We start from the raw sequence: 23,021 nt of genomic DNA, 5'->3' as shown, positions 1-23,021 counted from the left end.
TTTTGTTGGGGAACTCTGACAACATTTTAAAGCTCCAGTTCCTTTTCACATAGACATGTACAGCTAGACACAGGAACATGACTTTGAGATAAATTGTAGATTTTACCCTTGTTGGATTTGTTTGAGAAAGATGTATATAAATGAATCAGAAGAAAAGATAGGGGAGATAACCTTGGTTTTACAGTTTTGGGAAAACAAGAATTAGTGTCCTTTATTCATTCCATCAACATCTTTATGTGGGATAAAGACAGGGAAATAAAAATGGGGGAGAAAACATATGAACATCTAGGAAAAGAGAGGATTGTTAACATGAGATTCACTTTCTGCAAAAGTCCAGGTGAAATGAACCTATAAAATACCTTGAGTTCTAAGGGTAAGAAGATATCTTATGGCATTCACTCTCTCAGTCCCTAGTGTATTCTCTCTCTCTCTCTCTCTCTCTGTCCATAGACTTCAATATAAAACCACTGCCCTCTAGACATTTTCCTTTGTGTACCACACAGACACCTCTGGACCCCAGCAAATCCAAACCTGATCTATCCCTTCACTACCAGATAGCCTCCTCTTCCTCTATCCACTTAAAGGCACAACTGTATTCCCTATTTTCCCTACCAAAAGTTGGGACCCCTTCTTAACTAATTCCACTTTCTCATCCTCCTAATCTACTTGTTGGAAGATCATTCTGGCATTTCTTCAGAAATGGGTAAAAGAGATTGATAGAATTGTTAAGGATGTTTCCAAAACTATTTTGGAAAGAATGTATGTATGTCTACATTTAAGGCTAATAAGCATGAGCCTTTCTACTCTAGACATTCCAGGGTCCTAAAAAATAATGTCCAGGAGTGACATCAGCAAAAATGGTGGATTAGGAACTGTCCAGGGCCATCCCTTCCCAAAGCAAAACCAAAAATTATCTGGCAACTTATAGTCAACTTTAGCAGATTTCTGGAACACAGTTAATTGTTTACAGCAACCAGGTGCACACTTAATCAGAAGAAAGGCCACTGAAAAAGGATAGAAAAGATTGGTGGCATTGCAATTTAGCCTTGCCCCACATCCCTCTCCAGTACCATGGCAATCTTGAAGATGGCAGCCTGCATTCTCAGTGGGTTCTGATTCCTGGATCCTAGAGAAAGCAGAGTGGTCCTTGTTCTCAAGGAATTTTGTTTGTTTTGACTTCTGTGTGGGTTTTCTGAAGGACAGGGGCTTTCCTATGTTTTACCTAACTCAGAATTCTCTCAGGGCAGGGAAGTGTTCCTCAAAAACATTGAGAGGCAAAAGAACTAGCACTGATTCCTGGGACAAAAAAGAACAATTGAGGCAATAATAAACACACCAAAATCTAGAAGGAAAAGCTGGGAATGAGAATTTTTTTTTTGGAATCAATGCTTTAAAAAGTTCTCACATATAACAGGGAACCTACACATACCCAGGGTAGGATGCATGCTTGGAAAAGACCTGATAAGACCACAGGCTTTCAACTTTGACTAGTCCTTACACAAAGTGCAAGAAGAAAGAGAAAGCTAAGGCAAGCTTGTAAATGCCCTGATTAAATATTAGAGGTGTGCCCCAACACAGAACCAACCAGGAAAGACCTGGAGAGTATTTTTATTTTCTTTCCTACCTTTTTTTCTTTTATTCCTTTTTTTCTTACATAACATTTAAAATGTTCAGTTTTAAACAAAAAAATTACAAATCATGTAAAAGAAACAAGGAAGTATGGCCTATGCACAGGAAAAAGAAATGAAAAGAAAATGTTATTGAGGAAGCATAGACGTTGGACTTATTAGACAACTTTAAATCAACTGTCTTCAATATGCTCAAAGACCTACAATAAACCATGGCCAAAGATGAAACAAAACCAAAATACTCATGTATGAACAAATAGAGAATATTAACCAAGACATAAAGTTGTAAACACAAACAAATAAAGTTCTAGAACTGGAGTATACAGTAACTGAAATAAAAAGTTCATAAGGTTTCAACAGTTGATTTGAGCAGGCAGAGAAAAAATTATCAAAGTTGGAGATAGGTCAATTGAGATTGTTGAATCTGAGGAGCAGAAATAGAAAACAGAATGAAAAAAATGAATGGTCCTAAGAGACCTGTGGGACACCATCAAGCATACTAACGTATGCATAATTGGAGTCCCAGAAGAGCAAAGAGAGAAAACTAAGTTGAAGAAATAATGGTTGAAAATTTCCAATAGGTTTAAGGTATTAATTTTAATCCCACGTTAATCACTATGAAAATAACTGAAAATATACAGAAAAGGAAATGAGAAGAGTAACATAAAAATGTTACCATACCAAAAGGAAAAATCAATTAAACACCAAAGTAGGCAGTAACGGAGGAAGTGAGGAACATAAAATATATATGACAGGCTGAGCACAGTGGGTCACACCTGTAGTCTCAGCACTTTGGGAGACTGAGGGGGAAGCATTGTTTGAAGCCAGGAGTTTGAGACCAGCCTGGACAACATAGTGAGACCCTTGTCTATACAAAAGAAAAAATTAGCCAAGCATAGTGGTGCAGGCCTATAGTTCCAACTGCTCAGGAGGCTGAAGTGGGAGGATTACTTGAGCCCAGGAGCTAGAGGATGCAGTGAGCTATGATGACACCACTGCACCCTACCCTAGGTGACAGAGCAAGACCCTGTCTCTAAAAAAAAGACATATAAAAAACAAACAGTGAAATGTTAGAAATAAGTCCTTCCTTATCAGTAATTATTTTAAATGTAAATGGATTAAACTTCAATTAAAAGGCAGAGACTGGCAGAATGGACTAAAAAAATGGGATCCATTAATATGCTGCTTACAAGAGACTCACTTTAGATCTGAAGAAACAAAGAGGTTAAAAGTAAAAGGGTAGAAAAGGTATTCTATGCAAACAGTAAGGAAAAGAGAGCTGGGTGATTATCAGTTAACTATACTTTATTGTGACACAAAGAAAGACATTATATATTGTTAAGGGGTCAATCCATCAAGAAGATATAACAGTTATAATATATAAATGTATACCTAACAATAGAACCCCACAGTATATGAGGCAAAAGCTGACAGCATTGAAGGGAGAAATAGACAGTTCTAAAATTATAATTGGAGAATTCACTACATCCCTTTCAATAATGGACAGAACAATGATACAAAAAATTAATAAGGAAATAGAGAACTTGAACAACACTATAATTATGCCAAACAGACATGTTCTAAAAGCTCCACCTAACAACAGCAGATTACATGTTCTTCTCAAGTACACATGGGTCATTCTTTAGCATAGATCGTACGGTAAGTCACAAAAAGAGTCTCAATAAATTTAAAAAGATTGAAATCATACAAAAATACCTCTCCATAGAATAAAACTAGAAATCAATATCAGAAGTAAAACGGGAAAATTCACAAAACATGAATATTAAACAAGACATTCTTAAACAACCAAAGGGACAAGGAATAAATCATAAAAGACATTAGAAAATATTTTGAGGCAAATGAAAATGAAAACAACATACCCAATGTTATGGGATTCAGCAAAAGCAGTGCTTAATGAGATTTTTATAGCTTAAATGTCTTCATTAAAAAATAAATTCCTTAAATCAATAACCTAACTGTACACTTTAATGAACTGGAAAAAGAAGGGCAAATGAAACCCAAAGCTACTGAAGGAAGGAAATCATAAAGATTAGAGCTGAGGTAAATAACATAAAAACAGGAAAAACAATAGAAAAAATTAACAAACAAAAAGTTATTTCTTTGAGAAGATTAACAAAATTGACAAAACTTTAATTAGATGAACTATGAAGAAAAGTGAGAAGAATCAAGTTACTACAATCAGAAGTGAAAGTGGGAACATTACTATCAACTTATTATTATAGATAATAAAAGGATTATAAGAGGACACTATGGACTACTCCCTTGGACTCCGTGGTGGTCTGTTAGTGGGAGATCCTGGTTGCTGTCCCTTCGCCTCCTTCAGCCTTGCAGAACCTTACAAGTCCCTGTCATATGTGAGTGCATCTCCATGTTGGCTAGGCTGATGTCCAGATTGGCAGTTCCTGCTAGGATCTCTACTGCCTGGAACATGGCCTCTAGCCTGATGGCAAGGCCAAGAGAGAAGACTATTGTGGGAGGAAATAACTCCTTCAATACCTTCTTCAGTGAGACAGGTGCTGCCAACCATGTGACTAGGGCAGTGTTTGTAGATGTTGAACCCAGAGTCATTGACAAAGTTCACACTGGCACCTACTGCCAGCTCTTCCACCCTGGGCAGCTCATCACAAGCAAGGAAGATGCTGCCTATAACTATACTTGAGGGCACTATTGCATAGGCAAGGGGATTATATTGACCTCATCTTGGACTGAATTTGCAAGCTGGTTGACTAGTGCACAGGTCTTCAGAACTTCTTGGTTTTTTACTGCTTTGGTGAGGGGACTTGTTCTGGGTTCACTTCTCTGCTGGTGGAATGTTCTTTCTGTTGTTTATGGCAAGAAGTCCAAGTTGGAGTTCTCCGCATACCCAACCCCCCATATTTCCACAGCTATAGTTGTATAACTCTATCTTCATTTCCCATACCACCCTGTAGCACTCTGATTGTGCCTTCATGGTAGACAATGAGGCCATCTGTGACATCTGTGGAGAAACCTCAATATTGAATGCCCAACCTATACTAGCCTTAACTGCCTTATTAGCCAGATTGTGTCCTCCATCATTGCTTCCCTCAGATTTGATGGAGCCCTGAAAGTTAATCTGACAGAAGTCTAGACCAAAATGGTGCCCTGTCTCTGCATCCACTTCCCTCTGGCCACATATTCCCCCATCATCTCTACTGAGAAAGCCTATCACGAACAGCTTGCTGTAGCAGAGATCACCAGTGCTTGCTTTTAGCCAGCCAACCAGATAGTGAAATATGACTCTTGCCATGGTAAATACATGGCTTGCTGCCTGTTGTACCATGGGGACATGGTCCCTAAAGATGTCAATGCTGCCATCACCACCATCAAGACCAAGCCTACCATCCAGTTTGTGGATTGGCATCCCATTGGCTTTAAGGTTGGTATTAATTACCAGCCCCGCAATGAGGTACCTGGTGGAGACCTGGTCAAGGTATAGAGACCTGTGTGCATGCTGAGCAACACCACAGCAGTTGCTGAGGCCTGGGCTTGCCTGGACCACAAGTTTGACCTGATGTATGATAAGCCTGCCAAAGCTGGAGAACTCATACACCTTGATTTCAAACTTACTGCAAAGCTATAGTCACCAAAACAATGTGGTACTGCCATTAAGTGTAGATATCAGAGTCCAAAAATAAACCCATACATCTGTTGTCAATTCATTTTCAACAAGGATGCAAAGGTGGTGATTGTGGCAGAGTGCCATGTGACATGAGAGAGCCACAGGCTGCTTGAAATTTTTCGGAAGCATGAAGAGAGGTGTGAGGCATTGTATAACTGAGTGAGCCATCTAGGTAGCTGGGAGAGTGAGGCAAAGGCCAGCCTTATATGCCAACGGGCCGTTGAGGAAAGCCCAGTGGGGGAATCCTACACACATCTTGCCACGGCCAAGAAGCAGCTCTGCAATTCCACGGAATTCCGACACTAGGGACCAGATGGAGAACTAGTGTCCACTTGCCAGAGCCTCCACCTGGCACTGGCCATTCCCAGAGGACAGGTATCGTTAGTGGGCAAATCATCTATTGTGAACACCCACCTCTGTGCAACACTGGCATTAAGCCAATTGTAAGCAAACCACCTCTCCATCCCCAACCCATGGTATGTTTACAGTTAAGTGGTAGTCCTAGGGGTTTGAGGTAAGTAAATGTGATGCAAGGATCAGAAAAAATTTGCGATGTAGGGAGAGAAGATTGCTTGGAAATGGATCAGAGAATCCTCTACAACAGCCCCAATAGAGTCAATGTTCACAGTGGTGGTAAGTGGTACTGGCATTAAGTGTAGATATCAGAGTCCAAAAATAAACCCATACATCTGTTGTCAATTCATTTTCAACAAGGATGCAAATACCATTCAATGGGGAGAATGGTCTCTTCAAGAAATGGTGCTGGGAAAACTAAATACTTATGGGCACAATAATTAAGTGTACCTTTATCTCACTCTATATACAAAAATGAACTAAAAATGTACCAAAGGGGGAAAAAAAACAATGAAATCACGTCATTGCAGCAACATGGATGCAGGTGCAGGACATTATCCTAAGTGAATTAATGTAGGAACAGAAAACCAGATACTTCATGATCTCACTTTTAAGTAGGAGTTAAACATTCAGTACTCATGGACATAAAGATGGCAACAATAGACACTCTGGACTACTGGGGTGGGGGTGGAAGGAAAGGGGGCAAGGACTGAAAAACTAATTGTTGGGTACTGTGCTCAGCACCTGGGTGTTGGCATCATTTATACCCCAAACTTCACAGTATCATGCAGTATACCCAGGTAAGAAGCCTGCACATGTACCTCTTGAATCTAAAATAAAAGATAAATAAATAAATAAACAAATGCCCCTACTTTAGGCTTCTTTCACCCAAAAAAAGGACTAAAGACCTATGTACAAGAGTCAAAACTATAAAACTCTTAGAAGAAAAAATAGGGGAGGGTCTTCATGAATTTGGACTGGGCAATGGTTTCTTAAAAATGATAGTAAAAGCACAGGCCACAAAAGGAAAAATAAATCAGTTAGATTTCATAAAAATGAAAAGTTTTGTGTATCAAGGGCCACTAAAAGGGTTAAAAGACAAACCACAAAATAATAGAAAATGTTTGCAAATCATATATCTGATTAAAAAACTTGTGTACTATATATATTTAAAAACTATTACAACTGAACAATAAAAAGACAGCCCAATTAATCATGGGCAAAGGACTTGAATGGACATCTCCAAAGATAAACAATGGGCCAGCAAACAAATAAGATGATATTCAGCATCAATGGGCAAACAATAAGATGATATTCAGTCATTAGGGAAATGCAAATTAAAATAAAATTGGTCTTGGCCTTGTGCATTGGCTCATGCCTGTAATCTCAGCACTTTGGGAGGCTGAGGCAGGTGGATTACTTGTCAGTAGTTTGAGACCAGCCTGGCCAACATGGTGAAACCCCATCTCTACTAAAAATACAAAATTAGTCAGGTTTGGTAGTGCACGCCTGTAGTCCCAGCTACCTGGGAGACTGAGGCAGGAGAATCACTTGAACCCAGGAGGCACAGGTTGCTTTTAGTGGCCCTTGACACACAAAAGCTTTTCATTTTTATGAAATCAGCATTATGCATAATAGCCAAAAGTTGAAACAATTCAAAGGTCTATTAACAGATGAATGGATAAACAAAATGTGGTATATTCATACAGTAGAATATAATTCATGAAAAGAAACAATGCTACAAAATGTATGAATCTTGAAAACATTATGCTAAGTGAAAAAAGCAAAATGCAAGGGGTCACATATTGTGTGATTCCATTTATATGAAAAATCCAGAATAAGTAAATTCATAGAGACAAAAATGCAGATCAGTAGTTGCCAGTGACTGGGGCAAGGGAGGAATGGGGAATAACTGCTTAAAATGGGTATGAGGTTTCTGTCTGGACTGATGAAAAATTCTGGAACTAGACAGAGATGATAGGTGGATAGCATTGTGAATATACTTAGTGTCCCTGAATTGGATCTTTAAAACGGTTAAATGGCAAACCTTATGTGTATTTTGCCACACACACATAAAAGACAATGCCTATTTCTAGGGGTGAGGAAGAGCATTTTTGGCAATAGCCCCTATATATGGTCAGGATCTTGTCGTGTCTGAATTCCTCAAATGTAACACAGACCCTGGTGTGCACAGTACTAACCTGAGTTGCTCTCCATTGCCCCTATAGGACTTAGGGAGATAGTGGGGCCGATGTTAATGTGAAGCTCATGATACCTATTATGCCATGAGTAATAAACAGTCTAAATCCATTCAGGCCCGCTGGCTTTTTGCTGACTGAATTTATGAATGTGCAGTGAACCAGCTAAGTATCTTAGGGACTGCTTGACAGCTTGATACCCCCATGTCAAAAATATTGGTACATTCATTAGTATCTCTTGAATTCATACAATTATTTCCATCTCCACCCCTCTACCTTTGTCCAGGCCTCCATCATCTCTCCCTTGGACAGTGCAGCAGGATAAGGTGGATTCCTTGTCTCCAGCCTTGATTCCCTCCAGCCATTCATCATACAGCTGTCTGAGTGATGTTTCAAAACACACAGATATTCACAGTACTTCTCTCCTTTGATGTTCACCATTACTCAGCCTACAAAGTTCTGAATGACTGGGCCCATGTCTACCAGCCTCTTCTCTTGCTCTGTCTCCTTCTCCATATCTGGGACAATTTGGCCATCAAAAAAGATAATGATGGTAATGAAATTCAATACACTGATTTCTTAACAATCCATGAATCCTTACTGGTATGCAGAAAGACAGAGAAACAGAGGGACAGAAAGTGAGACAATGAGAGAAAGGCAGATGGCGTTGGGGAGAGGAGGAAAGTTCCTCATTATAGATAGGGAAAGCCGAAAAATGGAGAAGAAATAGAAAATCCCTATTTTTTAACCTCTATTAACTCAGATAAAACTTATGCATAAAAAGTTGTTTGGTTCTGTCTATCTATCTATCTGTCTATCTATCTATCTATCCATCCATCCATCTATGAGCAAATGCAGACTTTATACCATATAAAAATTTAACACTAAGTGAATCAAAGAACTGAATGTGAGAGCTACAACTATAAAACTCTTAGAAGAAAACATAAGGAAAACTTCATGACATAGGAGTTGGCAATAATTTTTTGGATATGATGCCAAAAGCACAGGCAGTGAAAGAAAAAATAGATAAACTGGACTTGATAAAATAAAAAATTTTGCTCACCAAAGAACACTATCAACAGAGTAAAAAAGACATCAACAGAATGGGAGAAGATATTTACAAATCATATATCTGATAAGGATTAATATCCAGAAGATATAAAGAACTCCTGCAACTCAACAACAAAAGAAACCAAAGAACCAATTGAAAAAGGTGCAGCAAACTTGAATAGACATTTCCCTGAAGTTGATATATAAGTGGCCAGTAAGCATATGAAAAGATGTTCAACATAATTAATCATTAGAGAAATGCAAATAAAAACCACCATAAGATACCATTTCACATCCATTAGGATAGCCATTATTAGTATTAGTTTAAATAATACAACATAATTTGTATTTTTTTTTTCTTGAGGTGAAGTCTTGCTCTGTCACCCAGTCTGGAGTGCAGTGGTACTATCTCAGCTCATTGCAACCTCCGCCTCTCAGGTTCAAGCAATTCTCCTGCCTCAGCCTCCCAAGTAGTTGGGACTACAGGCATGTGTCACCACGCCTGGCTAATTTTTGTATTTTTTTTAGTAGAGACGGGGTCTCACCATGTTGTCCAGGCTGGCCTTGAACTCCTGACCTCAAGTAATCCGCCTGACTTGGCCTCCCAAAGTGCTAGGATTATAGGCTTGAGCCACTGCATCTGGTCTATTTTTTTTTAAATAGAGATGGGATTTTGTCATGTTGCTCAGGTCTTAAACTCCAGGGCTCAAGTGATCTGCCTGCCTTGGCCTCCCAAAATGCTGGGATTACAGGTGTGAGCCATTGCACCCAGCTGGGGTAGCTATTATTATTGTTTTTTAAATCCCCAGAAAATAACAAATGTTGGTGAGAATGTGAAGAAATTGGAACCCTTGTGCATTGCTGGTGGGTATGTGAAATGGTGCAGCCACTGTGGAAAATGCTATCACAGTTCTTCAAAAAATTATATATAGAATTATCATGTGACTCAGTAATTCCACTTTTTGGTATCAACTTGAAATAATTGAAAGGACCCAAACAGATATTTGTACATGCATGTTCATGACAGCATTGTTCACAAAAGCCAACTGATAGAAGTTATCCAAGTGTCCATTGTCAGAGGAATGGATAAACAAAATGTGGTACATACATACAATGGAAATTCAGCCTTAAAAAGAAAGGACGTTTTGATACATGCTACAACATGGATGAACCTTGAGGACATTATGCTACATGAAATAAGCCAGTTACAAAAGGACAATATTGTATGGTTCTACTTATGGAGGTACCTAGAATAGGGAAATTTAAAAGGACAGAAAGTAGAATGGTTGTTGCCTGAGGCTGGGGGGAGGGGAAAATGGGGAGTTAGAGTTTAATGTGTACAGAGTTTCAGTTTAGGAAGATGAAAAAGTTCTGAAGATGGGTGGCGGTGATAGTTGCACAACAATGTAAATGTATTTAATGCCATTAAACTGTATACTTAAAAGTGATTTAAAATGGTAAATTTTTAGGTTATGTATATTTTACCACAATAAAATGAATGTAATTAAAAGAAAAGCACATATGGGAATATGATATCAATTAATGACACTAGAGAAGGGTACAATGGGTGTTCAAAATTTCTCTTGTAGGGTTGAAAATTTTCAAAATAAAAAGCTGGGGATAAGATGATTTGGGTGGGTCTGGCCAGAAATAATAAGAGCAGGATTCTCAGCTCTCCTTTTTTGGCCACTGTGCTTCTGCAGTGGGACTCAAAAAGAAGTACTGATGTGTGGCAGATAAATAACTTAACATCCCATACTCTGTATATTATTCTGCTCTTTTCTCATGTAACTGTACAGTTATCATACTTCAAGGAATAAAATTATCCTTTTCTCTGAGGAGGAGACAATTTTAGGCACCAGCAGGGAATACAAACCAAAGAAAAAGAAAACAAAACAGTAAGAGAAAAAAAGCAAGAGAGGGAGAGAAATTCTTGGCTTCTCTGGGAAGGAGCTAAGGTTGTGAGTTGAAGACAATGGGGACTGAAGAAAATATGAACAGGAAGGATGGCTTTCCCTGTATGGCCTGCCCAGATGCCCTTACAACCAACCACAAAAAAAGAAAAACAGCCAAAAACTAAGGCTCCCTCCTCAAGGGAGTGAACACACTGAAGAGAGAATTTGTAGATAAAGAAGAGAAAATAACTCCAAAGGAGAAACAATCACTTTCCTCTTTCATCCCTTTTGGGCAAAGATCCAAAGGTGTGAACAGAGCATAAAGGGGAGCAGAGTAAAGTTTGAAACTGGATACCCAGACATTTCTTGCACCATTACCAGGAAGAAAGCTGAGATGGTGATTCTGGCAGAGTGCCCTGTGAAATGAGAGAGCCATAGGCTGCTTGAAATTTTGCAGAAGCACCAAGAGTGGTATGGAGGCATTTTATAACTGAGTGACTCATGTAGGTAGCTGGGAGAGTGAGGCGAAGGCCAGCCTTATATGCCAACAGGCAGTTGAGGAAAGCCCAGTGGGGGAATCCTACACACATCTTGCCACAGCCAAGAAGCAGCTCTGCAATTCCACGGAATTCCGACACTAGGGACCAGATGGAGAACTGGTTCCACTTGCCAGAGCCTCCACCTGGCACTGGCCATTCCCAGAGGACAGGCATCATTAGTAGGCAAAGCATCTATGGGGAACACTCATCTCTGTGCAGCACTGGTGTTAAGCCAATTGGAAGCAAACCACCACTGCATGCCCAACCCACTGTATGTTTACAGTGGTGGTAAGTGGTAGTCCTGGGGGTCTGAGGTAAGTAAATGTGATGGAAGCATCAGAAAAAATTTGCCATGTAGGGAGAGAAGATTGCTTGGAAATGGATCAGAGAATCCTCTACAACAGCCCTCAATAGAGTCCTGACTATGATGTCGAGGAGGACATGGAATCTTCCCTTCAACATATCAAATGATGGATTTCCCTTAAAAATGCTTCAACCTGTCCTTCCCTAGTGCCACAGACATCCTGAGACCCTCTTTTTTGCTGCTGTGTACTGTGAGCCCCTCTTGGTTTTTACCTTGTCTTTTCAGGAGAATCTTGACATAGTCTGGGTCATGGATATTGAAGAACATCGTAAAGGGTCCAACCCACAAGGGAACGGCACATGGGTATTTTTCCATCAGCTCAGGATACACCTCAAACTCTTTTACTGGGTAAAACTGTCATAAGATAAGTCATGACTGGTTAGTAAAGGTTGTCATCCCAGGAGGATCCCTTTCCCTCAGATGGACCATGTGCTAAATTGAGGGTCTGTGGACACCACCCCATCAGACAGGTTCACATCTGCTGAAGGCAAGTTTTGTTCTCCATGTGACTCCAGCACCTCCACGGAATCTTCCTGGCCCAGGGCAAGTGCTCAGGACCTGTTGCTGAGTGATTGGTCTTCTCACTCCAGTATCAACTTTGGACATTTAAGTTCAAATCCCAATTCTGACACTTTTTAATTATCTACATCATTAGGGCCATGATTTCCTCACAGAAATATATATTAGGAAAACCAAATATATTTCACAAAGCTGCCATGAAAATTAGGTGAAATTATAAACATAAAATTCCTGGCACAAGGTAAACCGTTAGTAACCACTGATTCCCTACCTCATCTTTGCTCTGGATATACCCACTCATGCTTTATCTGTCTCCAAAGCAGCGAAGTCTCACATGCCTTTTTTTTTTTTTTTTTTTGAGGTGGAGTCTTGCTCTGTCTCCCAGGCTGGAGTGCAGTGGTGCTATCTTGGCTCACTGCAAGCTCCACCTCCTGGGTTCACACCATTCTCCTGTCTCAGCCTCCCGAGTAGCTGGGAGTACAGGCGCCTGCCACCACACCCGACTAATTTTTTGTATTTTTAGTAGAGACCGGGTTTCACCGTGTTAGCCAGGATGGTGTTGATCTCCTGACCTCATGATCTGCCTGCTTCAGCCTCCCAAAGTGCTGGGATTACAGGCGTGAGCCACCATGCCTGGCCTCTCACATGCCTTTTACTCCTTTGTGGTTGCTGCTCATCTTTCAACTTTCCTTTCTAATTTGTCAAATGTTTTCCTATTTCCAGCCTCATTAGAAGCTGTAGCATCTTTGCATGTTTCCTGTTAACAATTGGCTTGGTCTATTTCTCTGTAGAACACCCAGAGTCCTGAAAGTAGTAAAGACCTTGGCCTTGAATCAGGAGACCAGGGTTCAAGTTTCATTTCTGTCATTTATGAGATGGGTAGCACAGGAAAGTTGCATCTCTATTTTAGGCTTCAGTTTTCTTACCTGTAAAATAGGAATAACAATATGTTTCCTCCCCTATCATAGAATTTTTGTAAATATCAAATGAGATTGGTGTGAAAGCATTTTGCATATTACATAATGCCCCACCAATATGTGCTGTTTTTTTTAATACCTCATCTTTCTGTTCCTTAACCTCCCCAACTAATTTTCCCCTCTTACCTCCTTGTGGCCATAGAACCAGTGCACAGGGGGTGCAGGAAACAGGTGCATGGCTCTGATCGTCCATCTCCTCCTCTGGTACAACCTGATTACCTGAAACAGCAGCAGAGACATGCAGAGGAGGATCATCAGCAAGAAGGGTTGAGCCATGAGTTCCCGAAGCCAGGAGGGCTCCCTTCTTCTCAGAGGTCCTGAGCTCTGGAAAGCCTGAGAGAACTGGGCCAGGGAGAATGCAGGTCTCTCATAAACCCAAAGGAGATGCCCCCTGGGCAACACTGGGCTTTCAAAATACCATTTTAAGAGAGGGTACATAAGGAAGAGGAAGCTAATTAAGTCTGCAGGGTGAAAACTGCTGAGATGTTGCCCAGCAGTTCCAGATTCCAGAAGAACTAGATTTTCAGATAGGAGCCATGTGCATGACAGCTCATACCTGTTGCGGGAAGTCAGGGACCCTGAACAGAGGGACTGGCTGGAGCTGAGGCAGAAGAACATAAATTGTGGAGATTTCATGGATATTTATCAGTTCCCCAAATTAATACTTTTATAATTTCTTATGCCTGTCTTTACTGCAGTCTCTGAACATAAATTGTGAAGATTTCATGGACATTTATCACTTCCCCAATTAATACTCTTATAATTTCTTATGCCTGTCTTTAACCTCTTAATCCTGTTATCTTCATAAGCTGAGAATGTACATCACCTCAGGACCCTCTGATGATTGTGTTAACTGTACAAATTGTACAACATGTGTGTTTGAACAATATGAAATCAGCGCATCCTGAAAAAGAACAGAATAATGGTGATTTTCAGGGAACAAGGGAAGATAGCCCTAAGGTCTGACTGCCTGCGGGGTTGGGCAGAATAAAGCCATATTTTTCTTCTTGCAGAGAGCCTATAGATGGACATGTGAGTAGGAGAAATATCACTGAATTCTTTTCCCAGCAAGGAATATTAATAATTGATAACCCTGGGGAAGGCATGCATTCCTAGGGGTAGGTCTATAAACGACCACTCTGGGAGGGTCTGCCTTATGCGGTTGAGATAAGGACTGAAATATGCCCTGGTCTCCTGCAGTACCCTCAGGCTTATAGGATTGGGGAATTCCAGCCTGGTGAATTCTAGTCAGACTGGTTGTCTGCTCTCGAATCTTGTTTCTTGTTAAGATGTTTATCAAGACAATGTGTGCACAGTGGGACATAGGCCCTCATCAGTAATTCTAATTTTGCCTTGCCTTGTGACCTTTATTGCCCTTTGAAGCATGTGATCTTTGTGACTTACTCCCTGTTCGTACACCCCCTCCCCTTTTAAAATCCCTAATGAAAACTTGCTGGTTTTGTGGCTTGGGGTCACCATCATGGTCCTACCAATATGTGATGACACTGCCGGAGGCCCAGCTGTAAAATTTCTCTCTTTGTACTCTTTCTCTTTATTTCTCAGACTGGCCAACACTTAGGGAAAATAGAAATAACCTATGTTGAAATACTGGGGGCTGGTTCCCCTGATATCTAGTGTGCCAACATGGTTTTTCTTTTTCCTAAGTGCATGTGGGAACCCGATTCCCTTTGGTAGGTGCAGAGAAACGTTCATTGGTTCAGTCCACAGAAACACTTGTTCGGCTCCGTGATGATTGGTGAGTCTGTCTGTGTATTGTCTGGGTTAACTATGGGTCACACGGAGCCTAAACATTATGCTTATCTCTGCTATATTAAACTCCTGTTAAAACAGGAGGGGGTTCAAGTGTCCATGGAAAATATGGTCACTCCATTCAGGGCAGTGGAAGAACACTGTCCTTGGTTTCCTGAAAAAGGAATCTTAGATGTACAACTATGGTATCATGTTGGTGCAACATTCCAGGAACTGATCCCCACAGGGGGTTATGTTCTCATCCCTGTGTGGGGTGAATGGGCCTTGGCACATGCTGTCCTAATGACATACCTATCCCATTACCCCCTGCAGTTACCACAATTTTCTGAATCTTGTGACTCTCTATCTGTTCCTCAGCCTTCCTCTCCTGCATGGCCTTCGTTATCTGAGCAGCCTCTCCCTTTGCCTACTCCTTCCCCACCTGATGATGTTGAGAATTCAATAGCTAACTCCAGTGGCTTTGGCTTAAGGTCACTCCCTGATGATCTTATTTTTTTTCATGAAGAGCTGGTACTTGTAGCTCCCATGGCCCCAACTCAGACAGCCTGGGACCATATATATGCTAATTCTTCCCTCTTCAAACCTTTGCAGCCTTTGTCTCCAGAGCAACCTAATGGCTCTGGGACCAAACTACAGTTTACCTATAATTCTGCAGGCCCTCCCCCATACGCTTCAGCCGCTCACCCTCCTGTTGTTTTGGTTTCTCAACTGGTCACTTTGCCATCCACTCAGCCTGCTTCTCTGTACCCTTCTTCACACATGGATGCCAGTAATCACCAGTGTACTTCTGCTTCTTCTGCTCCCCCAATGCCCCTTTCTCATGCTCTCATTCCAGTCCAACCTCCTCAACCTTAGTTTCCCTTATCTACACATGCTTTTCCTGTCACTTCTATGCCAACCCCATCTCAGGTGCCTACTCTTGAAACTTCCATGCAATGCTTATTATGCCAAAACAAAGAAACAAGTGGATTAGATGTATGGGCTTATCCGGTCATGCTAGACCTTCCTAATGCTCAAGGCATCCAAATGCATCATGCACTGCTCAATCTTACCTTTTTAAAAGAATTCAAGGATGCTTGTACTCAGTATGGTCCTACTTCTCCATATGTTAAATTGGTATTTTGTACTGAGGTTGTTTTGCTTCCTTTAGACTGGTACCTTTTGGCAAAAGCCGTTCTAACCCCATCTCAGCATTTACAATTCCATACCTGGTGGTCAGAGGAGGCCTGTCTGGAGGCTCAGCTAAATCAGGCTGATGTCATTCTAATTACTCAGGCTCAGCTCACAGGCTCCCATAATTTCTCTGATACTTATGCCCAATTAGGCTTTGATTCTCTTACCATGGAACAAATAACAAAGGTGTGTATGAGTGCTTGGGATAAATTACACTCCCCAGGCCAAGTTCCTGTTTCTTTTACTACTGTTAAACAAGATCACAGTGAATTATACCCTGATTTTTTAGCTAAATTACAAGATGCTGTTGAAAAATCTGTCTCTGATGAGTATGCTCAAGGTATTCTCCTTCCTATGTTAGCTTTTGAGAATATAAATCATGAGTGTAAAATGGCCATGTGTTCCATCCAATGACAAAATTTACCTGATCATGAGGTGTTGCCTGCATATATTAAAGCTTATGAAAGCACTGGATCAGAGACCCACAAAGCTATTCTGTGGGCACGGGCCGTGAAGGACAGCAATCAAACTGGCTCCACTGATTCTTTTCTTGGAGCCTGCTATAATTGCAGTCAACTTGGTCATACTTGAAAAAATTGCACTGTTAAAAACTTAAAAGCGGCCAAGCCAGTTCAACAAACAAGGCCAAATGCTGCTGCTACTGTTTGCTCACGTTGTCGCAAAGGTAAACATTGGGCAAGTACTTGCCACTCTAAGTATGATATAGATGGAAACCCCGTGCCACAGAACCAAGGAAATGGGAAGTGGGGCCAATCCCAGGCCCCAATATCAAATGGGACACCTCAGACTCAGACCAGCATTGTGTTTCCACTTCAAGTGGTCCTAACACAGCCCCCAGCACAAACAAATTTACCTACAACCAACCCAAATGGGTCCCAGCCTCTTCTTCTGTCTCAGTACAATGTTTGCCCACCTCCACAATAGGGGGCAGGGTGGTTGATCTCTGTGGTACCATTCCTCTAAATTTACTACCGAATTCTTTGCCTTTAATTGTCCCCATGGGGGATCACTGGCCCTTTACCTCAAGGTTCAGTGGGCTTGGTGTTAGGTAGGGCATCCACCTCTGCTAAAGGAATCATCATTCATACTGGTCTCATTAATTCTGATTCCCTTGACGAGCTTGGCACTTGTTGGTGTATAGGAACACTAGTGATTTTTGTATGTTTATTTTGTATTCTGAAACTTTACTGACATTGTTTATCAGCTGAAGGAATTTTTGGCAGAGACTATGGGAATTTCTAGACATGGAATCATGTTGTATGCACACAGGAATAGTTTGACTTCCTCTCTTCTTATTTGGATACTGTATTAGTCAGGGTTCTCTAGAGGGACAGAATTAATAGGATAGATGTATACATAAAGGGGAGTTTATTAAGGAGTATTGACCCACATGATCACAGGATGAGGTCTCACAATATGCCGTCTGCAAGTAGAGGCACAAGGAAGCTAGTCTGAGTACCAAAGCTGAAGAACTTGGAGTCCAGTGTTTGAGGGCAGGAAGTGTCACATCCAGGAGAAAGATGTAGGCTGGGAGGCTAAGCCAATCTAGTCTTTTTCACATTCTTCTGCCTGCTTTTATTCTGACCATGCTGGCAGCTGATTAGATTCTGCCCACCCAGATTGAGAATGGGTCTGCCTTTCCCAGTCCACCGACTCAAATTTTAATCTTCTTTGGCAACGCCCTCACAGACACACCCAGGAACAATACTTTGCATCCTTCAATCCAATCAAGTTGACACTCAGTATTAATCATCACAGATGCCTTTTATTTCTTAAAAAACCTTTTTTTTATTTCAATAGGTTTTTTGGGGGAATAGGTGGTGTTTGGTTATGTGAATAAATTCTTTAGTGGTGATTTCTGAGATTTTGGTGCACCCACCACTCAGGTAGTGTGCACTGTATTCAATGTGTAGTCTTTTATCCCTTCACCCCCCATCCTTTCCCCCAAGTCCCCAAAGTCCAACGTATCATTATTGTGCCTTTTTGCATCCTCATAGCTCAGCTCCCAACATGAGTGAGAACATATGATGTTTGATTTTCCATTCCTGAGTTCCTTCACTTAGAATAATAGTCTCCAATTCCATCCAGGTTGCTGCAAGTGCCATTATTTTGTTCCTTCTATGGCTGAATAGTATTCCATAGTGTGTGTGTGTGTGTGTATATATATAATCTATCCTATTAATATATGTGTGTGTATATATATATCACATGGTATATATACACACATACATTATATACACATATATATCACATGGTATATATACACACACATACATTATATATACACACATATATACGTATATATCACACGGTATATGCATACACACACACACAAACACCACATTTTCTTTATCCACTTGTTGACTGATGGGCATTTGGCTGATTCCATAGTTTTGCAATTGCAAATTGTACTGCTATAAACAGACATGTGCAAGTATCTTTTTTGTATCATGACTTCTTTTCCTCTGGGTAGATACTTAGTAGTGGGATTGCGGGATCAAACGGTAGATCTACTGTTAGTTCTTTAAGGAATCTCCACATTGTTTTCCATAGTGGTTGCGCTAGCTTACATTCCTGCCAACAGTGCAAAAGTGTTCCCTTTTCACCACATCCACACCAACATTTATTATTTTTGATTTTTTTGATTATGTTCATTCTTGCATTGTGCAATGCATATGGCATTGTGCACTTGATTTGCATTTCCCTGATAATTAGTGATGTTGAGTATTTTTCCATATGCTTGTTGACCATTTGTATATCTTCTTTTGAGAACTGTCTATTCATTCCTTATATCCCTTTTTGATGGGATTTTTTTTCCTGCTGGTTTGTTTTAGTTATTTGTAGATTCTGGATATTAGTCCTTTGTTGGATATATATAGATTGTGAAGATATTCTCTCACTCTGTGGATTGTCTGTTAACTCTGTTGATTATTTCTTTTGCTGTGCAGAAGCTTTTTAGTTTAATTAAATCCCACCTATTTGTCTTTTTGTTGCATTTGCTTTTGGGTTCTTGGTCATAAAGTCGTTGCCTAAGCCAATGTCTGGAAGGGTTTTTCTGATGTTATCTTCTAGAATCTTTACGGTTTCAGGTCTTGGATTTAAGTCTTTGATCCATCTTGAGTTGATTTTTGTTTAAGGTGAGAGATGAGGATCCAGTTTCATTCTTTTACATGTGGCTTGCCAATTATCCCAGCATCATTTGTAGAATAGGGTATCCTTTTCCCACTTTATGTTTTTGTTTGCTTTGTTGAAGATCAGTTGGCTGTAAGCATTTGGGTTTTTTTCTGGGTTCTTTATTCTGTTCCATTAGTCTATGTGCCTATTTTTATACCAGTACCTTGGTGTTTTGGTGACTACAGCCTTATAGTATAGTATAGTTTGAAGTTGGTAATGTGATGCCTCTAGATTTGTTCTTTTTGCTTAGTCTTGCTTTGGCTATGTGGGGCCTTTTTTGGTTCCATATGAATTTTAGGGTTATTTTTCTAGTTCTGTGAAGAATGGTGGTGGTATTTTGATGAGAATCACATTGAATTTGTAGATTGCTTTTGGCAGTATGGTCACTTTTGCAACATTGATTCTACCCATCCATGAACATGGGATGTGTTTCCATTTATTGTGTCATCTATTATTTCATTCAGTAGTCTTTTGTAATTTTCCTTATAGTCATCTTTCACATCCTTGGATAGGTATATTTCTAAGGTTTTTTTTTCTCTATTTTGAAAGGGGTTGAGTTCTTGATTTGATTCTCAGCTTGGTTGCTGCTGGTGTACAGCAGAGCTACTTATTTGTGTATATTAATTTTGCATTCTGAAACTTTGCTGAATTTAATTACCAGTTCTAGGAGCTTTTTGGATGAGTCTTTAGGGCTTTCTAGGTATACGATCATATCATCAGCAAACAGTGACAGTTTGACCTCCTTTTTACGGATTTGAATGCCCTTTATTTCTTCCTCTTGTCTGATTGCTCTGGCTAGGACTTCCAGTACTATGTTGAATACAAGAGGTGAAAGTGGGCATCCTTCTCTTGTTCCAGTTCTCAAGGAGAATGCTTTCTACTTTTTCCCTTTCAGTATAATGTTGGCTGTGGGTTTGTTGTATGTGGCTTTTATTACCTTAAGGTATGCCAATTTTGTCGATGAGAGTTTTAATCATAAAGGGATGCTGGATTTTGTCAAATGCTTTTCTGCAGCTGTTGAGATGATCATGTGATTTTGTTTTTAATTCTGTTTATGTGGTGTATCACATTTATTGACTTGGGTATGTTAAGCCACCCCTGCATCCCACTTGATTATGGTAGATTATCTTTTTGATATGCTGTTGGATTCAGTTCACTAGTATTTGATTGAGGATTTTTGCATCTATGTTCATCAAAGATGTTGGTCTGTAGTTTTCTTTTTTCTTATGTCATTCCCTGGTTTTGGTATTAGGATGATATTGGCTTCACAGAGTGATTTAGGGAGGATGCTCTCTTTCTCTATCTTATGGAATAATGTATATAGAATTGGTACCACTTCTTCTGTGAATGTGTGATAGAATTCAACTGTGAATCCATCTGGTCCTGGACTTTTTTTTTTGTTGGCATTAAAAAGACTTAGAATTTCAATCTCGCTGCTTGTTATTGGTCTGTTCAGAGATTCTATATCTTCCTGGTTTAACCTAGGAGGGTGGCATATTTTCAGAAATTTATCCATCTCCTCTAGGTTTTCTAGTTTATACCTGTAAAGGCGTTCATGGAAGTCTTGAATAATCTTTTGTATTTCACTAGTATCAGCTGTAATAGCTTCCGTTTCATTTCTAATTGAGCTTATTTGGATCTTCTCTCTTGTTTTCTTGGTTAATCTCGCTAATAGTTCATCAATTTTATTTATCTCTTCAAAGAACTAGGTTTTTCATTTCATTTATTTTTTGTATTTTTTTTTGTTTCAATTTCATTTAGTTCTGCCCTGATCTTTGTTATTTCTTTTCTTCTGCTGGGTTTGAGTTTTGATTATTCTTTCTCCAGTTGTGTGAAGTGTGACCTTAGATTGTCCATTTTTGCTCTTCTGACTTTTTGATGTAGACATTTAATACTATAAACTTTCCTCTTAGCACTGCTTTTGCTGTATCTTAGGGGTTTGATAGGTTGTGTCACTATTATTGTTCAGTTTAAAGAGATTTTAAATTTCCCTCTTGATTTCATTGTTGACCCCAAAATTATTCAGGAGTAGGTAGTGATTATTTTTGCTCTTCTAGGTCTAGCCACCCAGCGGAGCTACGAGGCTCTAGGCTGTTACTGGAGAGTGTCTGTAAAGAATCTTATGACATGATCCATCTTCAGGTTTCTTAGCTGTGGATACCAGTGCCTGCTCCAGTGGAGGTGGCAGGGGGGTGAAGTGGACTCTGTGAGGGTCCTTGGTTGTGTTTTTGTTTAGTGCACTGGTTTTGTGTTGGTTGGCCTTCAGCCATGAAATGGAACTTTCAAGAGTGCATAAGCTGTGGTCCTATAGGGAGGATGCAAACTTGCCTTAGAGACACCTGGTTATCTATTCAGATTTCTCAGGTGGTGGGCAGGGCCATAGCGCTCCCAAGTGATTATGACCTTTGTCTTTGGCTACCAGGGTGGGTAGAGAAAGACCACAAGGTGGGGTCAGGGTAGGCCTGTTTAAGCTCAGCCTTTCCTTGGGTGGGGCTTGCTGCAGCTGTTGTGGGGGATGAGGGTGTAGTTCCCAGTCCAGTGGAGCTATATTCCCAGAGGTATTATGGCTGTCTCTGGTAAGTCATACAGGTCACCAGGGAAGTGGGGGAAAGCTGGTAGTCAGAGGGCTCATCCTGTTTCCACACAGCCTGTAGTCCTAAAGGCCAGTCTCACTCCTACTGTGCCCTCCTCAACTGCAGTGAGTCTATTTCCAGGCAGCCAGTGACCAGGGCTGAGAACTTGCTCCAGACCACGAGCCTCCTCATTGAGAAAGGAAGCAGAATCACAGTTTTTGGCTTCTCAGGGAGCCTGCAGCAGTAATCCAGTTACTTCAAAGGTCTGTAGATTCTCTTAGCTTTCCCGGTATGTTCCTGCAGTGGTTCTTGGAGTAAAAGTTCATGATGTGAGTCTTCACACACTGTTCTGTCCGAGTGGGAGCTGCAAGCTAGTTCTGCCTGCTATCTGTCATCTTCAAACTATGTCTTCCTCTTGCCTGATTGCTTTGGCCAGGACTTCCAATACTATGTTGAATAGGAGTGGTGAGAGAGAGCATCCTTGTCTTGTGCTGGTTTTCAAGGGGAATGCTTCCATCTTTTCCTCATTCATTATGATGTTAATATGGGTTTGTCATAGATGGCTCTTATTATTTTGAGGTGTGTTCCTCAAGACATAGTTTATTTAGAGTTTTTAACATGAAGTGATGTCCAATTTTATCAAAATCCTTTTCTGCATCTATTGAGATAATCATGTGATTTTTATATTTAGTTCAGCTTATGTGATGATCCACATTTATTGATTTGTGTATGTTGAACCAACCTTGCACCCTAGGGATGAAGCCTACTTGAGCATCATGGATTAGGTTTTCGATGTGCTGCTGAATTTGGTTTGCAAGTATTTTGTTGAGGATTTTTGCATCAATGTTCATCAAGAATATTGGTCTGAAGTTTTCTTTTTTTGTTGTGTCTCTGCCAGGTTTTGGCATCAGGATGATGCTGGTCTCATAGAATGAGCTAGAGCAGAGTCCCTCCTCCTCAATTATTTGGAATAGTTTCAGTAGGAATGCTACCAGTTCTTCTTTGTATATCTGGTAGAATATGGCTATGAATTAATCTGGTTCTGGGCTTTCTTGCGTTGGTAGGCTATTTATTACTGATTTAATTTTGAAGCTCATTATTGGTCTGTTTAGGGATTTGACTTCT

The 23,021-nt window shown here is 40.3% G+C and overlaps 1 protein-coding gene and 1 pseudogene across 1 annotated transcript in view; one reads left to right on the top strand and one right to left on the bottom strand.

The window, feature by feature from the left end:
- The window catches only part of LOC100614519 (putative inactive cytochrome P450 family member 4Z2), a 52,490-nt gene extending 29,743 nt beyond the window's left edge, over nt 1–22,747 (bottom strand). Inside the window, exons 1-4 of the mRNA XM_063808792.1 lie at nt 22,639–22,747; nt 19,982–20,133; nt 13,312–13,527; nt 11,902–12,043 (exon numbers count right to left, since the gene is read on the bottom strand). Coding sequence (XP_063664862.1) covers nt 11,902–12,043; nt 13,312–13,527; nt 19,982–20,133; nt 22,639–22,747 — 619 coding nt within the window. The remainder of the gene's footprint in view (nt 1–11,901; nt 12,044–13,311; nt 13,528–19,981; nt 20,134–22,638) is intronic.
- Nucleotides 3,714–6,291, top strand: LOC107976901 (tubulin alpha-1C chain-like; annotated as a pseudogene).
- Nucleotides 22,748–23,021: the final 274 nt, after the last annotated feature.

The sequence above is a fragment of the Pan troglodytes genome, chromosome 1 (genome assembly GCF_028858775.2).
Source record: "Pan troglodytes isolate AG18354 chromosome 1, NHGRI_mPanTro3-v2.0_pri, whole genome shotgun sequence".
NCBI lineage: Eukaryota > Metazoa > Chordata > Mammalia > Primates > Hominidae > Pan > Pan troglodytes.
The sequence above is the reverse complement of the archived record's forward strand: the minus strand, read 5'-3'. Positions and strand labels throughout refer to the sequence as shown.